The 24591-nt window shown below is 39.8% G+C and overlaps 2 protein-coding genes and 1 long non-coding RNA gene across 10 annotated transcripts in view; 2 read left to right on the top strand and 1 right to left on the bottom strand.

The window, feature by feature from the left end:
* The window catches only part of LOC121924639, a 26802-nt gene extending 10234 nt beyond the window's left edge, over nucleotides 1-16568 (top strand). For 4 of the 8 annotated variants that reach the window (XM_042455974.1, XM_042456021.1, XM_042455975.1 and 1 more), the window contains exons 5-10: nucleotides 2592-2702; nucleotides 6161-6267; nucleotides 7492-7582; nucleotides 12042-12182; nucleotides 13132-13249; nucleotides 15931-16568. In XM_042455974.1, the coding sequence (XP_042311908.1) occupies nucleotides 2592-2702; nucleotides 6161-6267; nucleotides 7492-7582; nucleotides 12042-12182; nucleotides 13132-13248 (567 nt within the window). In that variant the 3' untranslated portion in view covers nucleotide 13249; nucleotides 15931-16568. Of the gene's footprint in view, nucleotides 1-2591; nucleotides 2703-6160; nucleotides 6268-7491; nucleotides 7583-7694; nucleotides 7731-12041; nucleotides 12183-13131; nucleotides 13250-15930 lie in introns of those variants that run through there. The other 4 variants (XM_042455987.1, XM_042455995.1, XM_042455978.1 and 1 more) reach the window with 3 other exon arrangements.
* Nucleotides 16298-24591, bottom strand: LOC121924697. The gene is made up of 3 exons (XR_006102700.1): nucleotides 24457-24591; nucleotides 21749-21865; nucleotides 16298-16434 (listed from the first exon to the last, which is right to left on the bottom strand). It is a non-coding gene; the product is annotated as an uncharacterized LOC121924697 (long non-coding RNA).
* Nucleotides 23659-24591, top strand: part of BAZ1A (bromodomain adjacent to zinc finger domain 1A) — a 66075-nt gene continuing 65142 nt past the window's right edge. Inside the window, exon 1 of the mRNA XM_042455965.1 lies at nucleotides 23659-23830. The gene's annotated coding sequence lies outside the window, so the exon portion shown is untranslated. The remainder of the gene's footprint in view (nucleotides 23831-24591) is intronic.

Genomic DNA, 24591 nt, shown 5'->3' with positions numbered 1-24591 from the left:
AAATCTTGCCAAGAAATCCCCATGGTAGGCTTGCCTTAGGGTTATCATAAATCAGAAACAACATGAAGGCACACAGTAACAACAACAGTAGTTAAATGTATGGATACAGAGGAGAGCCAGTGTGGTGTAGTGGTTTGAGTTTTGGACCAGGGTCCAAAATCAGGGTTCAAAGCCATGGAAACCCACTGGGTGACCTTGGGAAAGTCACACTTTCTCAGCCTCAGAGGATGTCAATGACAAACCCCATTTGAACAAATCTTGCCAAGAAAACCGCACAATAGATTCAACTTAGGGTTATCATAAGCCAAAAATGACTTGAAGTCACACAACAGCAACAACTACAAAGTTGTTCCAACATTTCACAGATGAAAACTCCCACAAGTGGGGCTAAGTAATATGAATGTGATCAAGAGGGTGTAGCTAGGCTGTCCCACCTACTTAAAAATAAATTCCTCTGTTAATTTAAAAAATAAAATTAGATGCAAACCCCACTTGTTTGTTCACTAGCATTCCCTTCCTACTCCTGCTTCTTTGCCAGCCAGTGAATGCCGCTTTCTTTCTTAATGGCTTTTCCTCCACCATTGGTGGGGCTCCAAAATGAGGGAGTTCCATGTCGGCGTCTCTTCTTTCTGTGATGAGGAGTGTGTGGAGGCATGACCACTACCAAGGAGGAAAGGGGGCGAGTAGGTGCAATCCTTTATGACAGTTTGCAGTGACTGACAGCAAACAATAACAAAAGCAGGCAGCACAATAGATGAGAGGGAGAAAGTGGGAATTCTTTACATCCACTGAGAACCTGGGAATGGAGAGTGTTAAGCATTGCTGTCTGGCCAAACTGCTACACTTGCAGTGAGAGAGAGGGTTATTAGTTCAAGCTTGAGGAAATCAACTGAAGCTGCATCCACACTGCAGAAATTATCCAGTTTGACACCGCTTTAACTGCCATGGATCAATGCTATGGCATCCTGGGAATTGTAGTTTTGTGAGGCATTTAGTCTTCTTTGTCAGAGAGCTCTGGTGCCCCAATAAACTACAGTTCCCAGCATTCTATTGCATTGAGCCATGGCAGTTAAAGTGGTGTCAAATTGGATTATTTCTGCAGGATGCAGCCTGAACCACTAAAAGCTTGGTAAATTAACACTTGGTTAATTCCATTTATTCAGTTGGTCTGCTCGAGTTGGGAATACAATGGGATTTAGACCATAAAACAAGTCACCCCACTGAATGTTAGTCTTGACAAGGAAATAATAATTCTATGTTTTTCAAAACCTGCATGGATGCCCTAATCACTTAGGATTCAGTTAGGATCCAATTATGTTGGCATTATTTTAACAAATTATTTTAACTGCTGAAATAGATGCAGTGTGAGTCTTTTCATAATTTATCTTCAAACAGAAACCTATAAACATTGTCAGCTATAGCATTCAAAAGCTAAAAACATCTATAGTGCTAAAATGAAAGATAGCCTCAAGATACAGCATCCACATTTTTAAAAAACAGTTCTTTTCATCATATCCTTGGCTCTCATTGCATACGTGGCAATTTGCCATGTTTCATCTTCAGAGACTGCTTTACTTGCCAGAGGGTTAAACAGTTTCAGAAAGCTGCAGTAATGAAGTCATGGTTTAAGAATACCTAATTAGGCTGTATGTTTTATCCCATAGATCTTGGGATTTTTAATTTTTGATTTGTATTTTCCCCATCACAGTCCAATACTGTGAATATCTGCTCAGAATTAAGTTCCATTGAGATCAGTGGAGCTTGATGTCTGGTAAATGCATAGAAGATTACAGCCTAAATGTAAGTTATAGCATTTTTGTAGCTAAATCTGGGTAGATGTCTAGCAAGCTTGCCTGTCTAACATTCATTGTAATTTCTATTATAAATTATTTTGTAGCATAAATATTCTTTGTGGTCTGTGCCTAAGACAGATGGGTTTTCATGCCTGCACAGATACTCTTCTGGAATGTTCTAGAGCAGATGAACTTGCTGGGAACCCTTCCTCCTCTTGCATACTGTGCATGTCCTAGCTTGCCAAAGTTACTGTCCCATCAGTTTCTTTTTGTCTGCCAAACAAGTAACTTCTTTTGGTGTTGAGTAGTGTCTTTTCTCTCCAATTTTCTCTAAATTTCTTCTGTTTATTTGTGTGAGGGCACAGATGGCCACTTGAAAAAACACAAAGCAACCTGGCCTTCTCTTGTTGGGCTTGTGAGTAGAGTAGTGTTTGTCCTCTGCAACAAGCAGGCACATCTCATGTTTCTATGTGCATACAAACCAAATTTCACAGAAAGATTTTTTTATGATGCCTGCTACTATTGGAGCCAAGGAACATAAGAAGGTGCTTTACAGTGCTCTCGCTGGCAGCAGTGCCTTAGACAGGGTTCTTTCCAAGCCCTACCTTGAGATATTGGGAATTATGTAAGGAATGCCTTCTGCCATTGAGCTAGGCCCTTTTCCTCATCCTATGGCATATTGTTTTGGAAATAGGCCCTATTAATAATGGGAACCTTTAACTTCCAATAAAGTTCAGCTTGACCTTTTCAGTTCACTTAAAGACAAAACATTCTCAGCTTTTCTCCTTTTTATTTTAGGGCTACTTTTATAGCTCAGCATCTCAGCTGTATGGTGTTGAAATAAATGCAGACTTTTGCCAGTTGCAGGAAGCTATCACTGCAAAATACCAGCTGTGTGACAGAGTAAAGGTGATATAACATATTTGACTGTTTTATTTACTGAAAGATTACCACTTATGAAACCTGTGTTCCAGTAACTTTCTTTTTCTTTCCTAGAGCTAGAGGCCCATCTCAATCACATGCATACAGGTGATCTAATATAATGTTGAGAGATAGTGTAGCAATTCATGTTTTTTTGCTTAATAAGATAAATATTAAAGATTTTTCCTGACCCATGAGAGGAATAGTAAAGAACAATAATATTCATAATTTGTGCAGCACTCTGTTGTGTTCAAAATGTAATAATAATAACAACAATAAAATATTTGTGTGTATCCTGCCTCTCCCTTTTGAGAATCGAAGCGGGTAACAGCAAAATCAAATACAATATGAAAGCAATAGCAAAAACGTTCCCTTATTCCCCCATCCCCCCTGCCCTCCCACTTATAAATATAAAATTATAACAATAAAAAGCATATAAATAAAGAGATTAAGGTGCAAGAGGCAATACAGAAGGGGCTGATTAAGGAAGCAGATCATTTTATCCTGATCAGAGGACAGTCTGGGAAGGCCCGCCGGAAGAGGACCGTTTTAATCGCCTTTTTTAAGGTATCAAGAGATGTTATCTGGCGGGTCTCTTCCAGCAGGTCATTCCAAATTTTTGGAGTGGGAATTGAAAAGGTCCTCTGGGAAGTCTCCACCAATCTGGATTTTCTTGACTGTAGTAGGTTCTTCCCAGAGGACCTGAGTGTGCAGGAAGGATTATATGGGAGGAGGCATTCCGTCAAGTAAGCTGGACCCAAACCATGTAGGGCTTTATATACCAACACCTTGTACAGTTGTTCCTCCATATTTGCTAGGGTTAGGGGAACAAGACCCCCATGACTATGGAAAAACCGCAAATAACAAAAACACTGTTTTTACCTGAGAGGACACCTCTCTAGGAATCTCTAGGTCCTCCAGTGCAACTCTGTGGTCAATGTCCAACATATACAGACCATAGAATGGCACTGGAGTAGCTACAAATGGTCTTTCAGTGCAACTTTTTGTTAAAGTTGACCACAGAGTTGCACTGGAGGACCTAGACAGTCCTAGAGAGAACATATTAATGAAATCCATGAATAATCAAAGCCACAAATATCAAAGCTGCAAATATGGAGAGATGACTATACTGTGCCCGAAGCTGATAGGCAGCCAATGCAAAGATTTCAAGATAAGCGTAAAATGATCGAACCTAGATTTACCTGTGACCAAACTGGCTGCCATATTTTGAATCAGTTGAAGTTTCCGAACGTGGCACAAGGGTAACCCCATGTAGAGTGCATTTCAAAAATCGAAAAGAGAGGTTACCAGCGCGTGAACAAACATTTCTAGGTCCTGCAGCTCCAGATAGGGTCACAGCTGGTGTATCAGCCGAAGTTGATAACAGGCACTCCTGGCCGTCACAACTATCTGTGAAGACAGTTGAAGCAATGATTCCAGGAGCACCCCCAGACTGCAAACATAGTCCTTTAGGGCAGTGGTTCCCAAACTTCCTAATGCCGTGACCTTTTAATACAGTTCCTCATGTTGTGGTGACCCCCAACCATAAAATTATTTTTGTTGCTACTTCATAACTGTAATTTTGCTACTGTTATGAATTGTACTGTAAATTGTACTTAGCTTCAGAGCATAGCAATGCAAACCCCCTCTGCAGAACCCAGCATAGAAAACCCCATGATTGGCTAACCTTGGGCAAGAAGTCACACTGTCTCAGCTTCAGAGCATAGCGATGCAACCCCTCTCTGCAGAATCCAGCCCAGAAAACCCCAGTGGCTCAAAGTGAAACTAGAACTCATTGGCTGTGCAGTCCCTCTTCCTTTTTGCAAGCTCTATGTTCTGAGACAGGAAGAAAGCCATCCACCTCCGGTCCATTGTTGAGGGCAGTTGCTAAGCAACCAGGGAACCTGTGGCTGCCCTGCAGCCTTCAGCAAAAGCTAGGAGCCTTTTGTTTGGGATTCTGAGGGTGGTCTTAAGCAACCCCTGTGAAACAGTTGAGTGACGCCCAGGTTGGGAACCAGTGCTTTAGGGGAAGTGTGACCCCATCCAGGACTGGTTAACATATCTCCATACCCAGATTAGGGTTATCTATCATGAGTACCTCCATTTTGTTTGGATTCAGCTTAAGTCTATTTTCCCTCATCCAGTCCACTATTGACCTCAGACATTCATTCAGAGGGAAGATGCCCTCCTTGGTCACTGAAGCAGTCCGAGACATAGAGAAACAGATTTGAGTGTCATCAGCGTACTGATAACACTCCGCGCCATGTCTCCAGATGATCTGACCCAGTGGCTTCATGTAAATGTTAAACAGCATGGGAGACAGAATGGCACCCTGTGGGATGCCAGATGTCAGCTCTCTTTTAGAAGAGCAGCTGTCTCCCAACATCCCCATCTGGAACCTGCCCAAGAGGTAGGAATGGAGCCACTGCAAAGCAGAGCCTCCAATTTCTAACTCCCTCAGGCATTCCAAAAGGATACCATGGTCTATGGTATCGAAGGCCGCTGAGAGGTCCAAGAGCACCAACAGGACCACACTTCCCCTGTCAATGTCCAGACAGAGATCATCGACCAAGACAGTCTCTACTCCGTATTTTGAACTGAAGCCCTTTTGAAATGGATCTAGATAATAGGTTTCATCCAAGACTCTTTGAGTTGGTTTGCAACCGCCCTCTCAATCACTTTGCCTAAAAAAGGAAGTTGCCTAAAAAGGAAGAAGAGATACTTGTAGTGATCTTGACAGTTCCCTAAGGAAGGTCAGCATTTACACCCATGTCAAGATGGGGAAACAGGTAGAGGCTGAAAATATGAGGGTTTGACTCCTGGTGAAGTTGAGGTATGAGAAAGCTGTAGTTTATAGCTCATTTTTTTAGCCATATAGTCATACAAAAGCTAACGCACATAAGCTAAAAAAACCTTGCCTAGCTTTTTACAATCTATTCACACCTTATTGATCATAATATGTTTAATCTTCTCTGGTTAAGTACTGTCCCTGGATGGGGAACATGCAGCCTTCCAGATATTGTTGGTTTGCAGCTTCCACGGTCTGTCACCATTGGCTGGGATGAATAGGGCTGATGGGTTATGCAGTCTAACAACATCTGAAGGATGGCACATTCCTCACCCCTGTGCTACCTAATCAGTGAATGTTGCTGGGATTAAATGTTCCCTCTCACTCTGTTAATATACATGGCATTGCGTTTGCTTAATATATACAGTATACAGTATTCAGTTTTTAATTCCATTACAATCAAAAACTGAGATTAATCTTTATCTGTGGTAGCAAAAAATATTTTATAGTGGAATGTTAAAGAAATGAGACATTGTCTGAAAAAAATGTCCAAAAGAGGTCAAAATAGGTAACTTCTTCCAAATCAGTTTGTTTTAGTGACGCCGATTACTACCAGGCAGTATTTCATGTTAAAAAAGTAGATTTTTTTTCCTTTCAGGTGGTTAATGCAGACATTTGTACCCAGGCTTCTCTTCTTCAGAATGCTGATGTTGTTATAATGAATAATGTATTTGAATATTTTTTGGACAGATCAGAGCAGGCCAGGTAAGTTAGGTGTTCTAGAAAACAGGAATATATTTTTGATAATAAACCCGTTTTGCATGTTCGATAACCTATTTTTTAAAAACCAGAATTGAATTTTAATTGAACTCTCTCTCTCTCTCTCTCTCTCTCTCTCTCTCTCACACACACACACACACACACACACACACACCATAAACATTATTCAAGACTTGACTTGTTTCTCTTCTTATCTGAACACAAAAAAACTTGTTCAAGTTATGGGTCACATATCAACATGGTTCATGTTCTAACAACAGCTGTAATAACAGCATCTTCAAAATGCAACCAGTTTCCCCTCTGTTATGCAATAGAATACACTATTTAGCAGCTTCACTTCTTGAAACCTTTTCAATAGAAAAAGGTATTTTATTGTAATGGGTTTTCCTTTTGTACATATGCAGAAATTCTTCTGGCTCTTGACAGATCTAAGCAATATGAACTATGTACATACTTTGGCTAAAAATTGTATAAAGTTACCTACTTTATCATTGTTCACCTTGAGCTTACTACTTTGTTTGGTTTATTCCTTTGAAATGGTGGGTTGCTATCTTTGCTGTAACAGAGAAACCTTATAAGATGTATTAGTTATTGTTTCTTTTTACCAAACAGGTGTGAATACTAAGCAGCCAATACTGCATGATTGACTTGGACCAATGATCCCTTTTAAGCAACTTGATTTTCCTAGATTCTCATTCTTCCATAACGAGTTGAGAGCATTATTTACAAGATTAACATTTTCCTTGTTTTTGAAGGGGTTAGCCACTTTATTTTTATTGTAAAAATTGTTATTTCCTTAAGCCAGTCCATTAAAAATTGGTACTTAACTGTCATACTCTTTCAGGTGAAATATTTGTTCAGGGATCAGAGCGATGTGCTAGAAGAATATAACTTCTGTTCCATTTTAAACGTGTTGGATCCAACAACTTCACATTCCTCAAAAGGTTGTAATGCCCGTGTAGATCAAGATAGGCTTCTAAGCATTCAAACATTTTATGTTATGAAAAAGAAATTCATCAGTTATTTGTTCTTGTGAGACTGTGGTTGAAATGTGTGTGAAAAGGGAGGATCTGTGAATCTTGAACATAGTCACAGAAGACCAAATTACAGATGTGAGCTATACTTTGTTGGAACATGTTGTATTGTTTTACATACTAAATAGTTTTGGAAGGCCTGTTTCATTACATATCTAAACACATTTTATCCTAGATGCTGGGAATTCATCTATCAGAATGTAAGAAAGAAAGGGTCATTATTAGTGACAATCCCAAGCCTTGAGAAATCTTTTTCAGATCTTCAGGTAAATAGCTATTTTTCAACCTGCGTAAGTTGTCAAATTTGGAGAGGATTATTTTGTAGCAGTGTAGCACTGATTATTACAGTTGCTGATTAATAATACACTTCTGTTGCAGAAGAAACATTGATGTCTTGTCTGAGTCACAACAGATGTGAGTGCGATCTCCTGACTCAAAATGTGGTGTGGTCATTTTTAAAAATATAAAACAGCCAGAAAAATCAGCAGGAGCAGAACATGCCACAAACCATCCTGAGCATAAAATACTGTTTGAAAGCACTGAAATTCTCAACTATGCCAACCACTACCATATCAGGATGCACAGGGAAGCCATTGAAATCCACAAACATCTAGATAATTTCAACCGGAAGGAAGAAACCCTCAAAGTGAACAAAAATTGGCTACCAGTCCTGAGGAATAGCAAGATAAGGACTCAGCAAATGCAAATGAGAAGTCTCCCTTAGATGAGTATCTAAAATATCCAGGGGTAGCCATCCAATAACTTCCAAACAATGATACCTCTATGGGGACAACTAAAATGCACAACTACATGTTGCAAGCTTTCGAAGTCACACTGGCTTCTTTATCAAGCAAACAGGAGAAAACAAATGGAAGATGTTAGTCATAGACTTGCATTTTCTGTTTCTGGTCTTAGTTCAGATGGTAGGGAGGGCTATCTACAGGATGGCACCTCCCCCTTTGGTCATGGGTCACTGGTAGATTTTCAAAATCAAGGAAATTTAATGTTCATTTGCAATTTAAAGAAGATGTTTCCTTGGAATCCAGCATGGTCAAAGGGGGAGGTGGGCCACATCTAGACCCTTTGTGCACAACATGGTCAACACTGCCAGATTGCCTTATTCTTTTGCCCATGTCAAAGCATAACGTGTTAATACACAACAGTGGAACAGGATATCTCATGATCTCTTTGGTGCATAACATCACAAAAAGACGTATTATTTATTTATTTAATTTTTATCCTGCCTTTCTCCCACAGTGGGACACAAGGTGGCTAACAACACATATAAAACACATTAAAACAATTAAAATTGTAGAATTAAAATAGAAAAATATTAAAAATTACAAATATAAACTTTAAAACATACGAAGTTTAAAATAGTATTTATTTATTTATTTATTTTATTGTGAGTGTCTGTTTTCCAGAATGTTGATTATAAATGGTGGAGGAAGTGAATGAGGGGGCAAGACAGACTTGTTTGAACTGCCTCCCTGTTTCCTGCCATCCAAAAGCATTCAGCAAGGTTTCTTTTCCAAACTGGCAAATGTTCTGGACAGGTGGGGCTTTGTTAGGAGCTGAGTATACACTGCAGAATTTCACTGAAATGTCCAATTTTGTCTTTTTAATTTCTTTTGTAATGAAAGGGTATCACTGCAACTAATTTGTGTAGTATATTTTCATGCTTGCTAAAGGAATAAATAAACAAACAAATTAATAGAAGCCTTGCAGCCATATTTTGCTCTACACAGTGTATCTGAGAATGATGTGAAGTCAACACATAGCATTCCCTGGGGCATTTGTACCCCAATTACAAAGTTTGTACTGGGATACATGGCTTTTTTTTTTTTAAGAAAGTAGTGGGCCACCTTTTAAAAATATTAGTATTTTAAATATTTCACTCTTATCGGCTTGTTTATAGATCCCTTCTTTACAAGTGTACATGCATACACAGCAGGGAGGGAGTAACATAACATTAGGTTACATCACCCAATCTTACTTTTCTTGCAGTTCTGCTCTTCATTTTGTTTGGAGAAACATAAAATATTACATCTGAAGACGACTCTGACATCTAGCAGCTGTAAATTAAATGATAAAAGTATGGTCTCCCGGTGCCTAGTTTTGGTCCACGGGGAAGCTGCAGCCTCCAGGCTTCCCCATGGACCAAAAAGAACCCGAGAAAAGCAGGTTCTTCTTGCGACAACATTACGATGTCACATTGCACCATTGGCACACTCGCAATGTCGTAATGGTGCTGTGACATGTGGACGCTATGCGTCTGGCATGTCATAATGGTGCTGCCTATCTGTACAGGGCACTGCCATTTTGACACCCTCGTCACGTGTGAGGGGCGTCTAGAAGCACCGCCCCTCGCACATGACGAGGGCGTCCTTTCCCATCCATCTGGACCGGGCCTATGACATTTCATCAGCAGAACTGATGAAAGAACATTTCTTTTGGCTGTGTTGGTAGGGTAACATTTAGCCAACATTAGCAGGTATGAGAGGCCCATGGAGTGATCCTCCAAGTAATTGCATGAAAAGCACATAACAAATATTTTTACAGCCAACTACAATCCATATAAATAGATCTCTATGCCCTGAAGGACAGAGAAATCTAAATAAATGATCCTTCATATTGTTGTAACGCAAAAACAGAGGGAGGTTCTAAGCAGGTACAAGTAGGGGTTATATATAAATGTTTCAATTTTTTCAAACCCCTAAGAGTATCATTCATTTTCAGGGCTCCAGTCAGCCTGGCACAGAAGCCTTGTAATCCTGGGAGCAATTTGTGGGTGAGGGCAAAGTTTTGGGAAGAGGACATGCAGAAACCATGCCTCCTTTCTTCCCAGCCATCCTGAAGTCTGTGTTGAAAGCTGGCACATGATGTGAAAGATCTCTGTCTGCTATCTTGGAGAGATGCAGAACAGACAAAACTGGGTGTAACGAAACACCCTTTCTATTGTGCCACCAAATTATGTGAAGGCCCCGTCCAGTCAACCTTCACTCTAATGCTGCCACCAAATTATGTGATGCACAACCAAACCACAATCCTTTTCTATGATGGCAGGCGCTTGGGACTTTTGTTATCCCACCACTGCCACCCGTGTTTTGTATTGTGAGTAGTGTGGTATTAACTCAAGTCCAGGTGTGTCCTTCTTGGATCAAACAAATAAAACTTTATTTACAAGAAGGTTTAACAGTGTTGGTTTTAATATAATACCTTATGTTATAGTTACTGTTGGATTTATAAATCGTTATCTAAATCACCAGTTTCTTATAACTAAGATTCACTCAGTCCTTCTATTAAGTTCCTCACTTAGACCTAGCAGTCACCAAAGTTAAGAATATCCCACAGGATATCACACTCCAGCCACTCCCTTTCCTAGAGTCCTGGAAGTATAACGGTAGGGAGCCCTTTCCCACTCAGACTCTACCCTAACCATCCTTCTCTATCCCTGGAACCCTCACTCTCAGGATTCCAAGCCCTAACTGACTATTCCCTCAGGAACTCATGGAACCCAGTCCTCTCTTGGACTCAACTGTTCCCTCAACAAATCCCAACTGTCACCCAACTGTCAACATTCCAACTGCCAAAACCAATGGACACACGGAATGTTCAAAAGTCTCAGCCCACATTCTATTGGCTGGACCTCAGCTGTCTTCTGATTGGTCAGCCGGGTGTTCTCTGCACCACACTGGGCTTGATGGACAAATAGCTTGAACTGGTTTGGAGCAGCCTTCTTGCTTCCTACAGCATTGCCAAATCTGTACCTGAGCATTTGGTACATATGTAGAATGAGAGGTCTAGAGAGTGAAGGATGGAAAATTGTCTTCCCCTTTTCCTTAAATATTCTTATCAACTGCAGGTTGGACTTTGATTTTTAAGCTCATGGCGCACATTCCTACAATCCTTGGGTATACCTAGTTTAAGATGTGAAGGATTTGACCAGGCAGATACACTCTTTTTCTCACCTCTCTGGTTTAGTTCAGCTTTTCTGAACTTGATACCTCAACATTCCATACATCTTTGAAGCCAGACCTTGAAACAGTTGTTTTTTGAACTACAGGATGGGTAAAACAAATAATCCTATTAGGTGGAATAGTATTGCTAATACAGGTACTGCAGGGTTAGTGGCCACTCTGGCTGGAAGATTCTGGAAACTGTAGTCTCAAAAAGGAAGTTTTCCAAGCTTTGCTTTAAGCACTGGTCACTTTCTGCTGTTCTTGTTTTTAACATAGACATCTTCATTCTATTTCCTCAAATACAGTGGGCCCTTGGTATCCGCTGAGGATTGGCTCCAAGAACCCCCCCCCCCATTGATGTCAAATTCTGTGGACGTTCAAGTCCCATTATATAAAATGGCATAGTAAAATGGTGTCCCTTACATAAAATGGCAAAATCAAGGTTTTCTTTTTGAAAATAATTAAATATATTTTCAAGCTGTGAAAGGTTGAATCTGTAGATGCGGAACCTGTGGATAGTGTATTATTATTTCTTTCCTGCTTCTCAAGGCAGAATACAGCATGTTAAAATACAAAACACAATTAAAACACATAAACCCACAGTTAAAATACAATAACCATCAAAATACACTCATAAGAGTACATATACAAATTAAAAAGTCATGATTTAAAATTGACTAGGGTAGGCTTGCAAGAAGAGATATATCTTTAATGCTGTTTTAAATGCAGTCAGCATTTTCAGCTGCTGTATCTCCTCTGGCAGATCATTCCACAATTGGGAGAGGGGAGCAGACATATCCTCAGGGAAACCATTGCCAATCTAGTCCTGCCAGTTGGAACAAACATTTACAGGGTGGTTCATATGAGAGAAGAAGATCCTGTACGAGATCTGGACCCAAACAATGTAGGGCTTTTATAGACACAATTGCCTTGTTTCTGGGTTGGCGTTGGGATTTTGGTTTTGGGGTTTGTTTGTTTTGTTTGGGGTTTTTAATTTTTTTTATGTATTAGTCTCAAACTCATAAATACTCAGCCACCTCAGTTCATTACCAAAAGGAATAATGATGGATTTATAGACAGTACATAAAATAGTTTTGTTCGCATTTTACAAGTGTCTAATCATTAACTTTTTAAATCTTAACTAAAAAATAAAGTGGACAGCTATATAGCTGCCAGAGAATTATATCTTTATAAGACTATGTGCAGCTGTTGAATTTCTGTCTACTGTAATACCTCTTAATATTTCACCCAAGTGCTGACCACATTGTAAAACAGTCCCTTATTAAGAGAACCTTTGCGTAAGCTACCTATCTCAATAATAGTCATGTGTATATGTGTGTGGGTCTGTTGTGTGTTGATTGCTAAACTCACCAACTACACAGTCCCCTAACTTGCAAATATCAGATGAAAGAAAATAATAGTTTAAAACCTCCAGTGCTACAGTCCCACATGTGTGAACAACAGAACTAGCAGAGATGCACAGAGATGCAGTTCAGATAAAAAAAAATAGTGTGAACAACAAATCAGGAAAGTGTGAGGGAGATTATTCACATAGAGGCATTGCAAAACAAAATGTGTGAATAACCCCTTGGATTCCTGCCATTTCACAGATTCTCTGTCTCTCTCCAGCCTCGCAAATACAATACATACTTTGCTACTTTTGTGTATTGTGCATTATGTGTATACTACAAATAAACTCAAATGTGAAACATTCCTGATCCCAAGCATTTTGGATAAAGGAGATTCAACCTGTATTTAAATATGCTTTTTTTAATCTGCATTTGTCAGCTGTGATGGAATTTATATGCACTGAAGAGAGGATATAAAAACACTTTATTTTCTTTCCTTCCCAGGTGAATATTCAGTTGAATCAGTGGGTAGAAGCAGTGCCATTGGACTATGATGTATTCTTGGAAGTAGATGCTGATAGAGAAGCACTTGAAGAAATTTACTTATACAAGATTCTCTAATGTAAATATGTTGTGACTCTCAAATTGTGTTGAATTATGGTTGTACAGTTCCTCAGCGTTACCAGTCTGGAGGCAGCAGACCTTCATGTCAGAGAGAATAATTCCAGAAACTGTATCCATATTCTTGGTTATGTAAATGGAAGAGATTAAAAACAAATCTCTTTGGCTGAGTTCTAATGAGGATTGAGAAGAACTGTTGCCCATGATTAAATAACAGGAAATGTAACATGAATCACACTCTAAAATACTGTAGTTTTCTCGCTTTTTGGCCTAGAATTATTTTCACTTTGTCCTGGTCTTTGAACATACAACATATAGCATAGATGATTCAGTTTGTTGATCTTGGTTGCATGGTGGCACATCAAATTTAGATTAAGACTGAAGACTGCCACTTTTATCTTAATTTCCCCTTCAGTGAATGTCTGCTGTCAGTCCGCTGAACATAAGAGGAGGAGTGTAGGAGTTTTGGAACTATCCTGATTCAATATTGCGTCTTTCTTACACTTAAAGAAAGGTGGGAGCAGAAGAATCCCAGAGTCATGCACTCACATGCAAAAACAGAGAAACACATATTTTCTGCAGAAAAGAAAATAATAAAGCAGTTTTAATTGCTAGAGCTCTCTGAAGAGATGATGAAATTGCCGAGCTTATTCTTTTCACTTTAAATTTCATTTAAATCGCTTAAGTTTCCCCATTAGGAGCTTGCTTTTCTTCCATAGTAGACGAGAAGAAAATAAGGTTCTTTTCCCTGACACAGAATGGAAGGAAAGCTGAGTGGAAGGCATATTCAGTATGTGAATCGGGGACAGACAGATGGGTGTGAGCATGTGTGAATGGGACCCAACCCCGACCCATCACAGGCTTTCAGCCCTGCCTACCAGTATGTGTTCCCTGATATCATTCACCACCATATAAACATTTCCCATTCAACCTGTTACTGTAATAAGGAGCTTTTAAAAACAGAAGCAAAATAAACCTTGTGTCTCAGGTTTGAGGGTGTGCCTGATATGTGGAATCTATTTAGGGGAAAATATTTATAAAAACATTTCTTTTTGATTTTGTATTTCTTGTTAAGAACCTGACAGGAAATCACGTCTTGTTAAAATCTTGGCCCAAAGTGGCCTGGTTTATGAAATTCAGTGTTCTGTTGTATTCAGTCCAGTTAAAGTAAATTTGAAAAATCATCTTGATAAAGGATTTTTAAAATTGTTCATTTTTTGAAGAGGTTTATAAACTCAGTGTCCCTTTTTTTTAAAAAAAGGAAGTGTTAATGTGCCTTCTAAAAAAAGAGCATCTGTTTAATGTTGTTCAGTTTTGTTTTTGTTTTTCTGGCTAATTGGAGATACATGCAATTCTGTGCAAGCACATGCCCCATTACTTGTAAATCCACGACATTCTTAATCTGCCCCAGATTTTATCAGGCGTTCCTGCTGTTTACATCTATCTCAGTCTTTCAGCAATCTACGTATATGCCAAATTTTTGGAGAGAATTTAAAAGCAAATGTGATTAAACCAAATTCCACTGATAGGCATAAAGATCTAATAATTCTAAATGTTATATACTTGAATTTTAGTCAGGTTCTCAAATTTCATCGTAGCTAATACAGCAAAACATTTTTTTTCCAACTATAAGAACTCATTTATTTTCTTGTTGTTCTTGAAAAAGGGACAAATCTGTGTATGCTTCTTAAAGAAGCTGTTTCTGTTTCCCCACGTTCCCCCCCCCCCCCTCAATGCCTTTTTTTTTTGCTACCAAATGTTGTTTATGCTTCTCATTATATGTAGTTGCTACATTTTATGTATGTAGTTACATTCTGTGTGTAGCAGTTTGAATGTTCCCTAAAGTCAAACTATGTGTACTTCCAGACATAGAAGTTCCTTGTCACTCCCAGTTAAAAGGCATTGTTGAGCTATTCCATCTTTTCCCTTGACAACTGTTCTTTAATAAGACAGAAGAAACTGGGTGAATGTAGGAGGGCTGCAAATTGAGGATAATTATGGCTGGTGTGTGTATGTTTTCCTGGGCTTCTTGAATGAGGCCCTGTTACTGTAAAGTAAATCCTTGTGTGGAAAGCAAGATATGCTTCCTTGTGAACTCTGTAGCAGTTTCTCTAATGTATATTAAGCTGATGTTTTTGATTTAAATGTGGAGGGACATTTCACTGTTCCCAAAACATCTGCAGCTTAATACATACTTATCATTTATGCATGCACACCACTTGTTTGAGGCATCCATTCTAATAATAAAGCCCAGCTGGTGAGTTCTCTCTCTCTCTCTCAAGTTTAATCTTACTTACAGTCAAATTTGATAATTTAACTCACAAACAAACCCCCCCCAAATACATTTAGATATCAAAGAAGGCTGGTTGGAATACCAAGCTCCATCTTCCATTCCATTCCTGTACTTTATATTCCTAGCACTTTTTCCAATTGATTGCTTTATTCTCTTATACCTCAAATAGTATCAGGAGTATCTGCAAAACCAGTTCTCTGTTTAATTAACCTTTTTAGACAACCATTCAGATGAGTTTGGTGGCCTTGTGATTTGTAACTGTAGTAAATGTAACTAATTTGAAAGTATGAGTGAGAGATGATGTAAGAGAGAGCTACTGAAATCTGTTGAAAATTTGAGATGGCGAAATGACATTAACTGAAATCTCTTTTTCTTTTCTTTTTTTACAGGGCAATTGTTTTATTGTCTGCTGTTAAGAATTTAATCAGCTCTTTTTTACATTGCTACTTATGGCAATATCTTTAAAGAAAATGTTCGGTCAGATGGCCAATGTACATTCTTGGTAACCCCGACTTGCTGTGTTACTTATTTGGTTTGCACACAGATTTTCTGGGGTTTCTCTGCTTGGATGGTGGGACCCATTTGTCTTCTCTTGACAATTCATCAGGCAGAATTCAATGGATGACATGCACTAAATGATATTTGCCCAGTTCCAGAAGTGTGTTTTCCTCGTTGTCCATATTCTTTCGTCTGTTTATTGAATCCTGACCAGACTGACTAGTAGTTGGCTGTTCGTCTTGTTCTTCTTGCTCAACAGTTGGACACTGGGTTTCACATGCCCCTTCTATCTTCTCATCAGGCTTAGGTGTGAATGCCTTTAAGTGCCATTTGAGCAGCACCTGGATGGGCATTTGGGCACCTGGCTCCAGGTGATGGCAATACTAGGGACACCACTGTTTAATCAAAGCAAATAAAAGATCAGAAGAGTACATTTTGGATAACCCACACCACAGTTAGCTTTATTCTTAAACAATCCAAGCTCTCTTCAATGCTGTTCAAAACAGAAATAAAGATTGTGTTGGATGTACATTCTTGTATAGCATTTGTTATATGTCATTTTAGTATGCAATGACAGAGGCATCCATAAATACAGCTAACAGTTCACTGCAATTTTATTGTTTTCATTCCCTAAAACATGACACACCCCAAGGAGAAATCTGGTGTAGCTGTGGTGTCCAGCTCCATGGGTATTTTTTGTGTTAGTGTTACCACTAGATGGCATTCAAGACATTGACGGTCCAACTGAACAGCTGGCCTTTGCTTTCAAAAGTGCAATAATTGGTGGGAAAGGTCTCAAGCTTTTCACTTACAGCACTGAACATGATGGGCAAGAGTACAGTATGGCAAAGACAGTTGTTGAACTTCACTTAAGAAAATAATCTTCGATGGCAAAATCCCCTCCCCCTACACACACATTTTACAGATAAAAATCAGGACACATGTGACCAAGCAACATAATTGTGGTTAGGATGGCAAAAGATATTAATGAGGAAGAATGCACAAGACAGGAGAGTCTGGAGCAGTTTGTTATTGCCTGAATATACATGGAATAACAAATTTCTGCTCTCTCCTCTCCCAGCCTGCTAAATTAACAGCATAATTTTGCCTTTTGAACTAGTTTTGTAGCAGTTCAAGCAAGGGGAAAAGTGGGAGGAGAAGTGAGAAACTTCAAAATTTAAAAAGTGGTTGAAAAGTGGGATGACAGAGGATTAATTGTTGAGAAACCCATGCAGGCTCCTATTAATCACTGCATTGTTATCAAGATACTTGCAGAAGGACTCCTGTATAATCTGCTCTAATATTTTCCTCTTACTAAGGTCAGGCTGACTAGCCTGTGGTTTCCTGGATCTTCTTTTTAAAGAGAGAGACAAGGTGTGCTCATTTTCAGTCCTCTGTCACCTCACCTGTTCTCTAAGAGTTCTAAAAATGATGGCAAGTAGTTTGGCAAGTATGTCAGCAAATTCCTTCAATATGCTGGGATGCAGTTCATCTGCCCATGCAGATCTGAATTCATTTATGTTAACCAGGTGATTCCTGACTAACTCATTATCAGTCTTGATTTGCAACCTGGATTCCTTGCCAAGATTTCTGCTGATGCATGAGAGCAAACTGTTCTCTTTTGGGAGGGAAAGCTGAAGCAAAAAAGGCATTGGGCTGAAAGTAAGAAACCATGGAATCAATTTTTGTGTAAAAGACAGCAGTCTCAGCTCAGTTCTGGTGCACAGAATAAATCCGTGTGCTCAATTAACTGTTCAGAAACACAATGTTCTTTAATGCTTAAGTATATGTATTTTTCAGTGTGGCATAGTGGTTTGAGGATTGGAGTATGACTCCAGTTTGATTCCTGCTTGGCCATGGAAACCCCTGGGTGATCTTGGGTAAGTCGCATGCCCTCAGGGGAAGGCAATGGCAAGCCATCTCTGAACAAATTTTGCCAGGAAAACCTGTGATGGGGTTGCCATATATTGGAAATAACTTGAAGGCACACAACAGATATGTATTTTGTAACTGACCCCAGTTTGTGCATCTTGAGGTTTTGGTAACATGCAAAATAGATTCTCTAAGACTAATAAATGCCTTCTCCTGTCCCAAGGCAGTGGGTTTCAAACTGTAATCTGGGGAACACTGCATTCTATGGGAAGCTACACAGTTCCTCAACTAGAAGATCAATCATACAAGACAAGGGAAAAGAAAAATATATTTTCTCACTACTGTTGATTTCTGTTATGTACTGGAAGTGTTGGTGTGTATATTTGTTGGGTGTTCATGGAACAAAATAGGTGTAGGTAGAACCCCACATGATTTGAATGTGCACTCTAGAATGCAGAGCTTGAACATCTTGCTGTTTGTTTGTTTGTTTGTTTAAAACAACTTCCCGAGTTCCCCAGCCAGCAAAGCCTAGTACTGTATTTAAAAATGTTTCAGAATTATCTGGCAGTGTGTAGCTGTCATATGCCACATGTTCAGGGAACCCTCAGACAGTGAGTCCCATGCTTGGAGAAAGGTGGGATGACAAATGAATGAATAATAAATAATATTCCTTTAACATTTGGAAAATATCAGACTAAACAGCAGTTTTCAACCTTGGCTCTCCACATATTGTTAGATTTATAGCTCTTGGGACCCTTGACTACTGATTATGGTGACTGGGGATTCTGGATGTTGCAGTCTATCAGCATTTGGGGACCAAGGTTAGGACAACTGGTTTAGGTATTTTGTTTTGTTTCTTAATTGGTTTGGTACACAACAAGAGAGATTTTTTCAGTTGTGTGGTCTTGAAATGATAGAATCTGCTAATTTCAAATCAACTGTTTAAATCACTGATGCTGCCAGAACAAACTGTAAGATGATCTGATGGGAAACACTGACCCTATATTTATGCTCCCAGAATAAGAGAAATTAGTGCAATAGTGTCAGGACTTGAGGAAGCAGCTTCCATATCTTTTAAATCATATGAGAATGTGGCCCTTTGAAACCTTAATCCCAAAGTGGCTCTGTGTTTTCCATTCTGTTTGGCCACAGTGAAGCTCATTGTCTTAACCAATGGTCTTTCTACCAATGGAATTTCCACTGTGACCCACATCTGTTAATAGACTGTAAACAGCTATACATACCCCAAGGCATTTCTCTGTGAATTTGGAATGGGGCCACACCATTATTTTTTCCTTGGGGAATCTTTATTGGTTCCACTGAGGACTACTGCTCCCTAGAATGGTAGTTAACACCATTTCAAAAGAAATCCACTTGGCCACCTATCTAAAGACACTCTACCATAGGACAAAACTTTATTGTATTTAAGACTTTTGCAAGCAACTAAATTAATGGTGTGCATTGGAATTAATGGTTGTGGTTAGCACTGCATTTTTTTTAAATTGGGCTATGATTTCTGATGATGGCTCATTGGATTGGATTGTTCTGCCACTTGTGGGTTTTAATGGTGTAAACCATACAAATGCTAATGGGTAAAGCACACTAGTATGCATTTAATTAAAATGTACCATTCTAATGGGGGTGCTTTTAATTTATTGTAATTCTACTGGTAGATTAATTATATTGTAACTTTTGTATGATGTATATTTCAGCTTCAGCTGTTTTAATTTTTGTAAGCCACCTTGAGTCCCAGGGATGGGGAAAAGGTGGGATATAAATAAATAGCTCAGAACACTGTCAAAATAAGAAATATCTACTAGTAGATTAGGAACTAACTTTATTTCCTAAAATTTTATCTCTCCAAAGCAGGCAACAGGGCGTGGAGGTGGAGGAATTCTGGCATCCCCATATGATGCTTTAGCATTGTTTGCGGGCCCTCCCATACAGATACATCTAGTTTATTGTTTCTGGGACATTTTGCCCTACAGTATGTTGGGCATAACATCTGTTTGGTGGATGTCTGTAGCTGGGCAATTTAGTTGTCATTCAAGAAATAATGGTTTAGAATATTAGAGTTGGGAGGGCTGCTTGGGCCAAGTCCAACCCCCTGCCATACACCACTAAAGCATTCTTAAAAGATGGTTATCAAACTGCTATTTCAAGACCTCCAAAGAAGGGGAGACCATCACCCTGTGAGGCCGTCTATTCCACAGTTGAACAGTTCATACAATAAGTTCTGCCTAATGTTTAGGTAGAATTTATTTTCTTGTAAATTGAATCCACTGGTTCTCCTTCTAGTTTGTGGAGCAATCTAAAACAAGTTTCCATCTTCTGCATGATATTGCATGATATTCCTTCAGATACCGTATTTAAAAGGGTATCATGTCACCTCTTCTCCAAGGTAAATTTAGAGTGCATTTACACTGTAGAAATAATGCAGTTTGACACCACTTTTGCTGCCATGGTTCCAGCCTAAAGAATCCTGGCCACATAATGAGAAGGCTTGACTCATTAGAAAAGACAATGATGCTGGGAAAAGTGGAAGGCAGAGGAAAGAGAGAAAGATGAAGACCACATGTCAGATAGTTAGTCAGAGAGGTCACAATTCTAAACCTGCAGGACCCAAGCACAGTGATCGAAGATCTTGGAAATGTCTAATTCACAGGATCAAAGTCCCATGTGCTATCTATCAGATGGCCCCAAAACTTTTATTTCTTAAAAAGTCCAAATTGTTTTGGCTTTATCACCAATTGGCTTTCTTCAGGGGCTGTTATCAGAAATGTCTAGAGTTGCAGTCTGCACTCTCAATCATGGTGGACCCTCTGAGTATAAGAAGGAAGCCTAATGGTGATAAGGCTGGAACTCATTGGTCTTTTTAAGAAATAAAAGTTTTTGGACCGTCACATAGCACATGGGACTTCGTCTCCTTTTATTCTTCCTATTTTTTTGTTCTGCTCATTCGATGCCATGGATTGAGGCTTACTTGAGGGCAATCAACAACAACTAAAATGCTGCATTTATACTGCAACAAAAGTGTAGTTATCAATTAAGTTATAATTGTAACTTAATGTAGTTATACTTGTAATTGGGGAAAGTTATTTAGTATAATTAAATAGTTACTTACACCCAATTTTTAAAGTTAGTAAATTTCTATGCCAGTTTGCAGAAACAGTAATACTTCATTTGAACTCTGCAAGTGTAATGTTTAATATGTAAAAGCATGTTAGTCTGCTGCAGCTAAAACAACCATTTGTTTTCCCTATCTATCTATAAATCTAGAAAGACATATGTGTATGTACACATATATGTATGTATATATCTAGAAAAATATAAATATGTTGTAATATAAGCTTTCAATGCCCTGAATCCATTTGGTCAAACACACAAAGTAGTGGTCTTAGTAAACAGGGCCACATCCACCCAGATTGGATCTTGCATTCATTTTACCATTATTTGGCCTGATTTTTTTCTATTCAAAACAAAACAAAAAGTGGATAGGTCTATGTCATTTGAATAGTGAGACCAAATGGCTAAAACAATGAAAGTGATTGTTGTTGCTGTGTGCCTTCAAGTAGACCCTAAGGCAAACCTGGGAGTTTGCATTTGCATTGCTTTGAGCCTAAGAGAATGTGTCTGAGTGGGGATTTGAACCTGGTCTCCAAGGTCCTAGTGCAATGCTCAAACCACTACACCATTCTCCCATTAGGCTAAGCTTGCCTAAAATTTCATTGTAGACGGTACCCAAAGACACACCTAAATTTTCTTGAGGGCAGAGACTGAAAATACTTTGATATTAAAAGAGATGGAAACAGAACAAGTAGAAATTTTGCAACTGACCCAAGCAGCAATATTGCAGCGGTGACTTGCAGCTGAAAACGGAGGCTCTTTTGAGATTAATTGTGCATATATACTCTTTGAAGAAGATAGTAAAGAAACGTTGTTTTCTTCTGAAACCTGTAATTTAGAAAACAGAATAGATTGAAGCAAAATTAACTCCCCTAATTTATATGGCCCAAGTACAATCAACCTGATTCAAAAGTAAGTCTCAGTGAAGTCACTGAGACTTATGTAACAGAGACTGTGTATAGAATAGCAGCTAGCATGGTTTTAAATATATGGTATAGGTTGAATTCTCATCAGTAAAAACAGCTAAGTACCAGAATAGTATTTGTTAAGACTGTGTGACTTTTTTGTTTTTCATGAAGATTCTATGTACAAATAAAACATTTCCTACAGAGAGGACGGTGTTGTGTGAAAATATGCATATATTCCTTGCTGTTTTAAAGGTGGCTATTCTTTCCATGAGAGCTAGCGTGGCATAGTGGTTTGAATGTTGGATTATCATTCTGGAGACCAGGGTTCAAATCTTACTCAACCATGTAAAACCACTTGGTGACTTTGGGCAAGTCACTCTCTCTCAGGCCCAGAGGCTGACAATGGCAAACCCCTCCTGAACAAATATGGCTAAGAAAACCTTATGATAGGTTCACTTTAGGGTCACCATAAGTTGGAAATGACTTGAAGGCACACAACAACAACTATTCCCATAATGAGCAAATTCCCCTTGGAAGAGGCAGCTCAGTCTTGGTTTACATAAACAGCAGTTTAGTTTAAGGGTACACACCCTTTTTCATAAAATAATACCTACTATTGCTTCCTATTTTAACTTTCATTTCACAAAAACTATGTGTTATGGTTATGGGTTGTTAAAGTAACCTTGACTTTTATAGGCATGACTTGGGGGAGGGCATATGAACTATGGAAGGGGAGAATGAAAATAATATGTGTTCATGATCTATTCTAGAAAAAATTAAATAACGCTGCCACAGAATAATATCTGTACATGGGATTCAGCCTGCATGAATTGTTTAAAAAGCCCTATATGATTTAGATAAAGCCATGTAACAGAATAAAAAAATCTGTACATGGGATTGAGCCTCCATGACTGTGTTCAAAAGAAATAAAAGTGATATGACACTGCCACAGAATAAAATCTAGACATGGGATTGATCTTGCATGATTTTGTACAAAGCCTCATCCTTTTTGGATTATCAAGATTAAACACAAACACACACACACACAATATATATATATATGTATGTATGTATGTATGTATGTTTTTGTGTCCAGCCAGTTCTCCCCCTTTTCCTTCCTCCACTGCTTCTAATGAACAGAGGCCATGGAGGCATCCTGCATGGAAACGTTTACTTCTTCTTTGAATGCCATACAGAATACATCATCACATCTCTGCCTCTTAGCATCCCAGTTTTATTATCATCATGTATTATTATTATTTCATGAGTCTGTTTTACAAGGGAGCCAAGAGAGGGTTTCCCTGGGGTCCCAGGCTGGAGGGCCACAAGGCCTGCAAGAAAGACCCCGGATCCTCACTCAAAAATGGAGGCTGAGCATTAATTAATAATGTATCTCTCTCTTCCTGTGTGTTTGTGGAGTGTGTCACAAGGAGGAAAGGCGGAGGGCCAATAAAACTGTTTGAAGGGGGAAGAAGGGGAAGGCTCCTCCCAGCAGCTCTTCCTCATTCAGAGCCCTAGGAAGAAGAGATCAAAAAACTTCCGAAGAGCTCCGGGAAGGAAGGAAGGAAAGAAAGGAGGAAGAGGAGGACAAAGGGTCAAGGGGAAGAAGGGGAAGGGTCAAGGGGGAAGGAGGAGAAGAAAGGGTGAAAGAAGAAGAGGGAGAAGAAAGTCAAGGGGAAAGAAGGGGAAGAAAGAGTGAAAGGAGAGAAGAAAAAAGGGTCAAGAGGGAGGAGTGAAGGGAAAGAAAGAGAAGGAGTAAAGAGGAAGGAAGAGGAGAAAGAGCGAAGGGAAAAGGGAGAAGGAGAGTGTCAAGGGAAAGAGGGAGCGAGGAAGAGGAGAGGCTCCTTCATCCAGGCGACGAGGGAAGAGCCGCCTTCCAGACCAGGTAGGACGGAGGGCCTCAGGGGCTCACTCTGCTTCAGACCTCGCTTCCGGGGAAGCCTGGGAAAGGCACACTTTCTGGCTCTATCCGCACGGGAGAAATAATCCGGTTTGACCCCGCTTTGAACTGCCAGGGCTCCATGCGACGGAATTCTGGGACATGTAGTTTTTTGCGGCCCCAGAGCGGAGCCCCTGAGAGAGAGAGAGGAGGGAGCCGGGCTGCCTGAGGCCGCTGTAACTGCCGGGCTCAGCGCTGGGGGATCCTGGGAACTGGAGTTTTGTGAGACGTTTAGCCTCCTCCGTCAGAGAGAGAGCGCTCTGGCGCCACAACAAACTACAAATCCCAGGGTTCCCTTGTAGCTCTGGGCCAGAAGCATCTGAGGGAGTAGACCCAAGCCTTCGAAAGCCTACGCTGCCGCCTGCCTTCCTCCCTTCCTCTATTGACTCTCGAAGGGGCCACAAGGTCCTTCTACAGACTGGGCCTCAAAGTGTGCCCTTTCAGGGCTTTTGGACTCCAGCTCCCAGAATCCCAGAGTACTGGCCGACATGGCTGAGGCTTCTGGGAGATGGAGTCCAAGGTCTCTTCCTAAAGGGCACTGTTTGAGGGCCCATAGAGTAAGATGGCAGTACCTTTGAGCCCTCTCTCCCAGTGGCTCTCAGCAGAGGGCCTACAAGGCTCCCTCTCCGCACCCACTCAGCCGGGGCAAGTGTACAAGGAGAGGCCGCCCTGGAAGACGCTTCCCTGCCAGGTTTCTCCTGACAGGA

Source organism: Sceloporus undulatus, chromosome 1, assembly GCF_019175285.1.
Source record: "Sceloporus undulatus isolate JIND9_A2432 ecotype Alabama chromosome 1, SceUnd_v1.1, whole genome shotgun sequence".
Lineage (NCBI taxonomy): Eukaryota > Metazoa > Chordata > Lepidosauria > Squamata > Phrynosomatidae > Sceloporus > Sceloporus undulatus.
The sequence above is the reverse complement of the archived record's forward strand: the minus strand, read 5'-3'. Positions and strand labels throughout refer to the sequence as shown.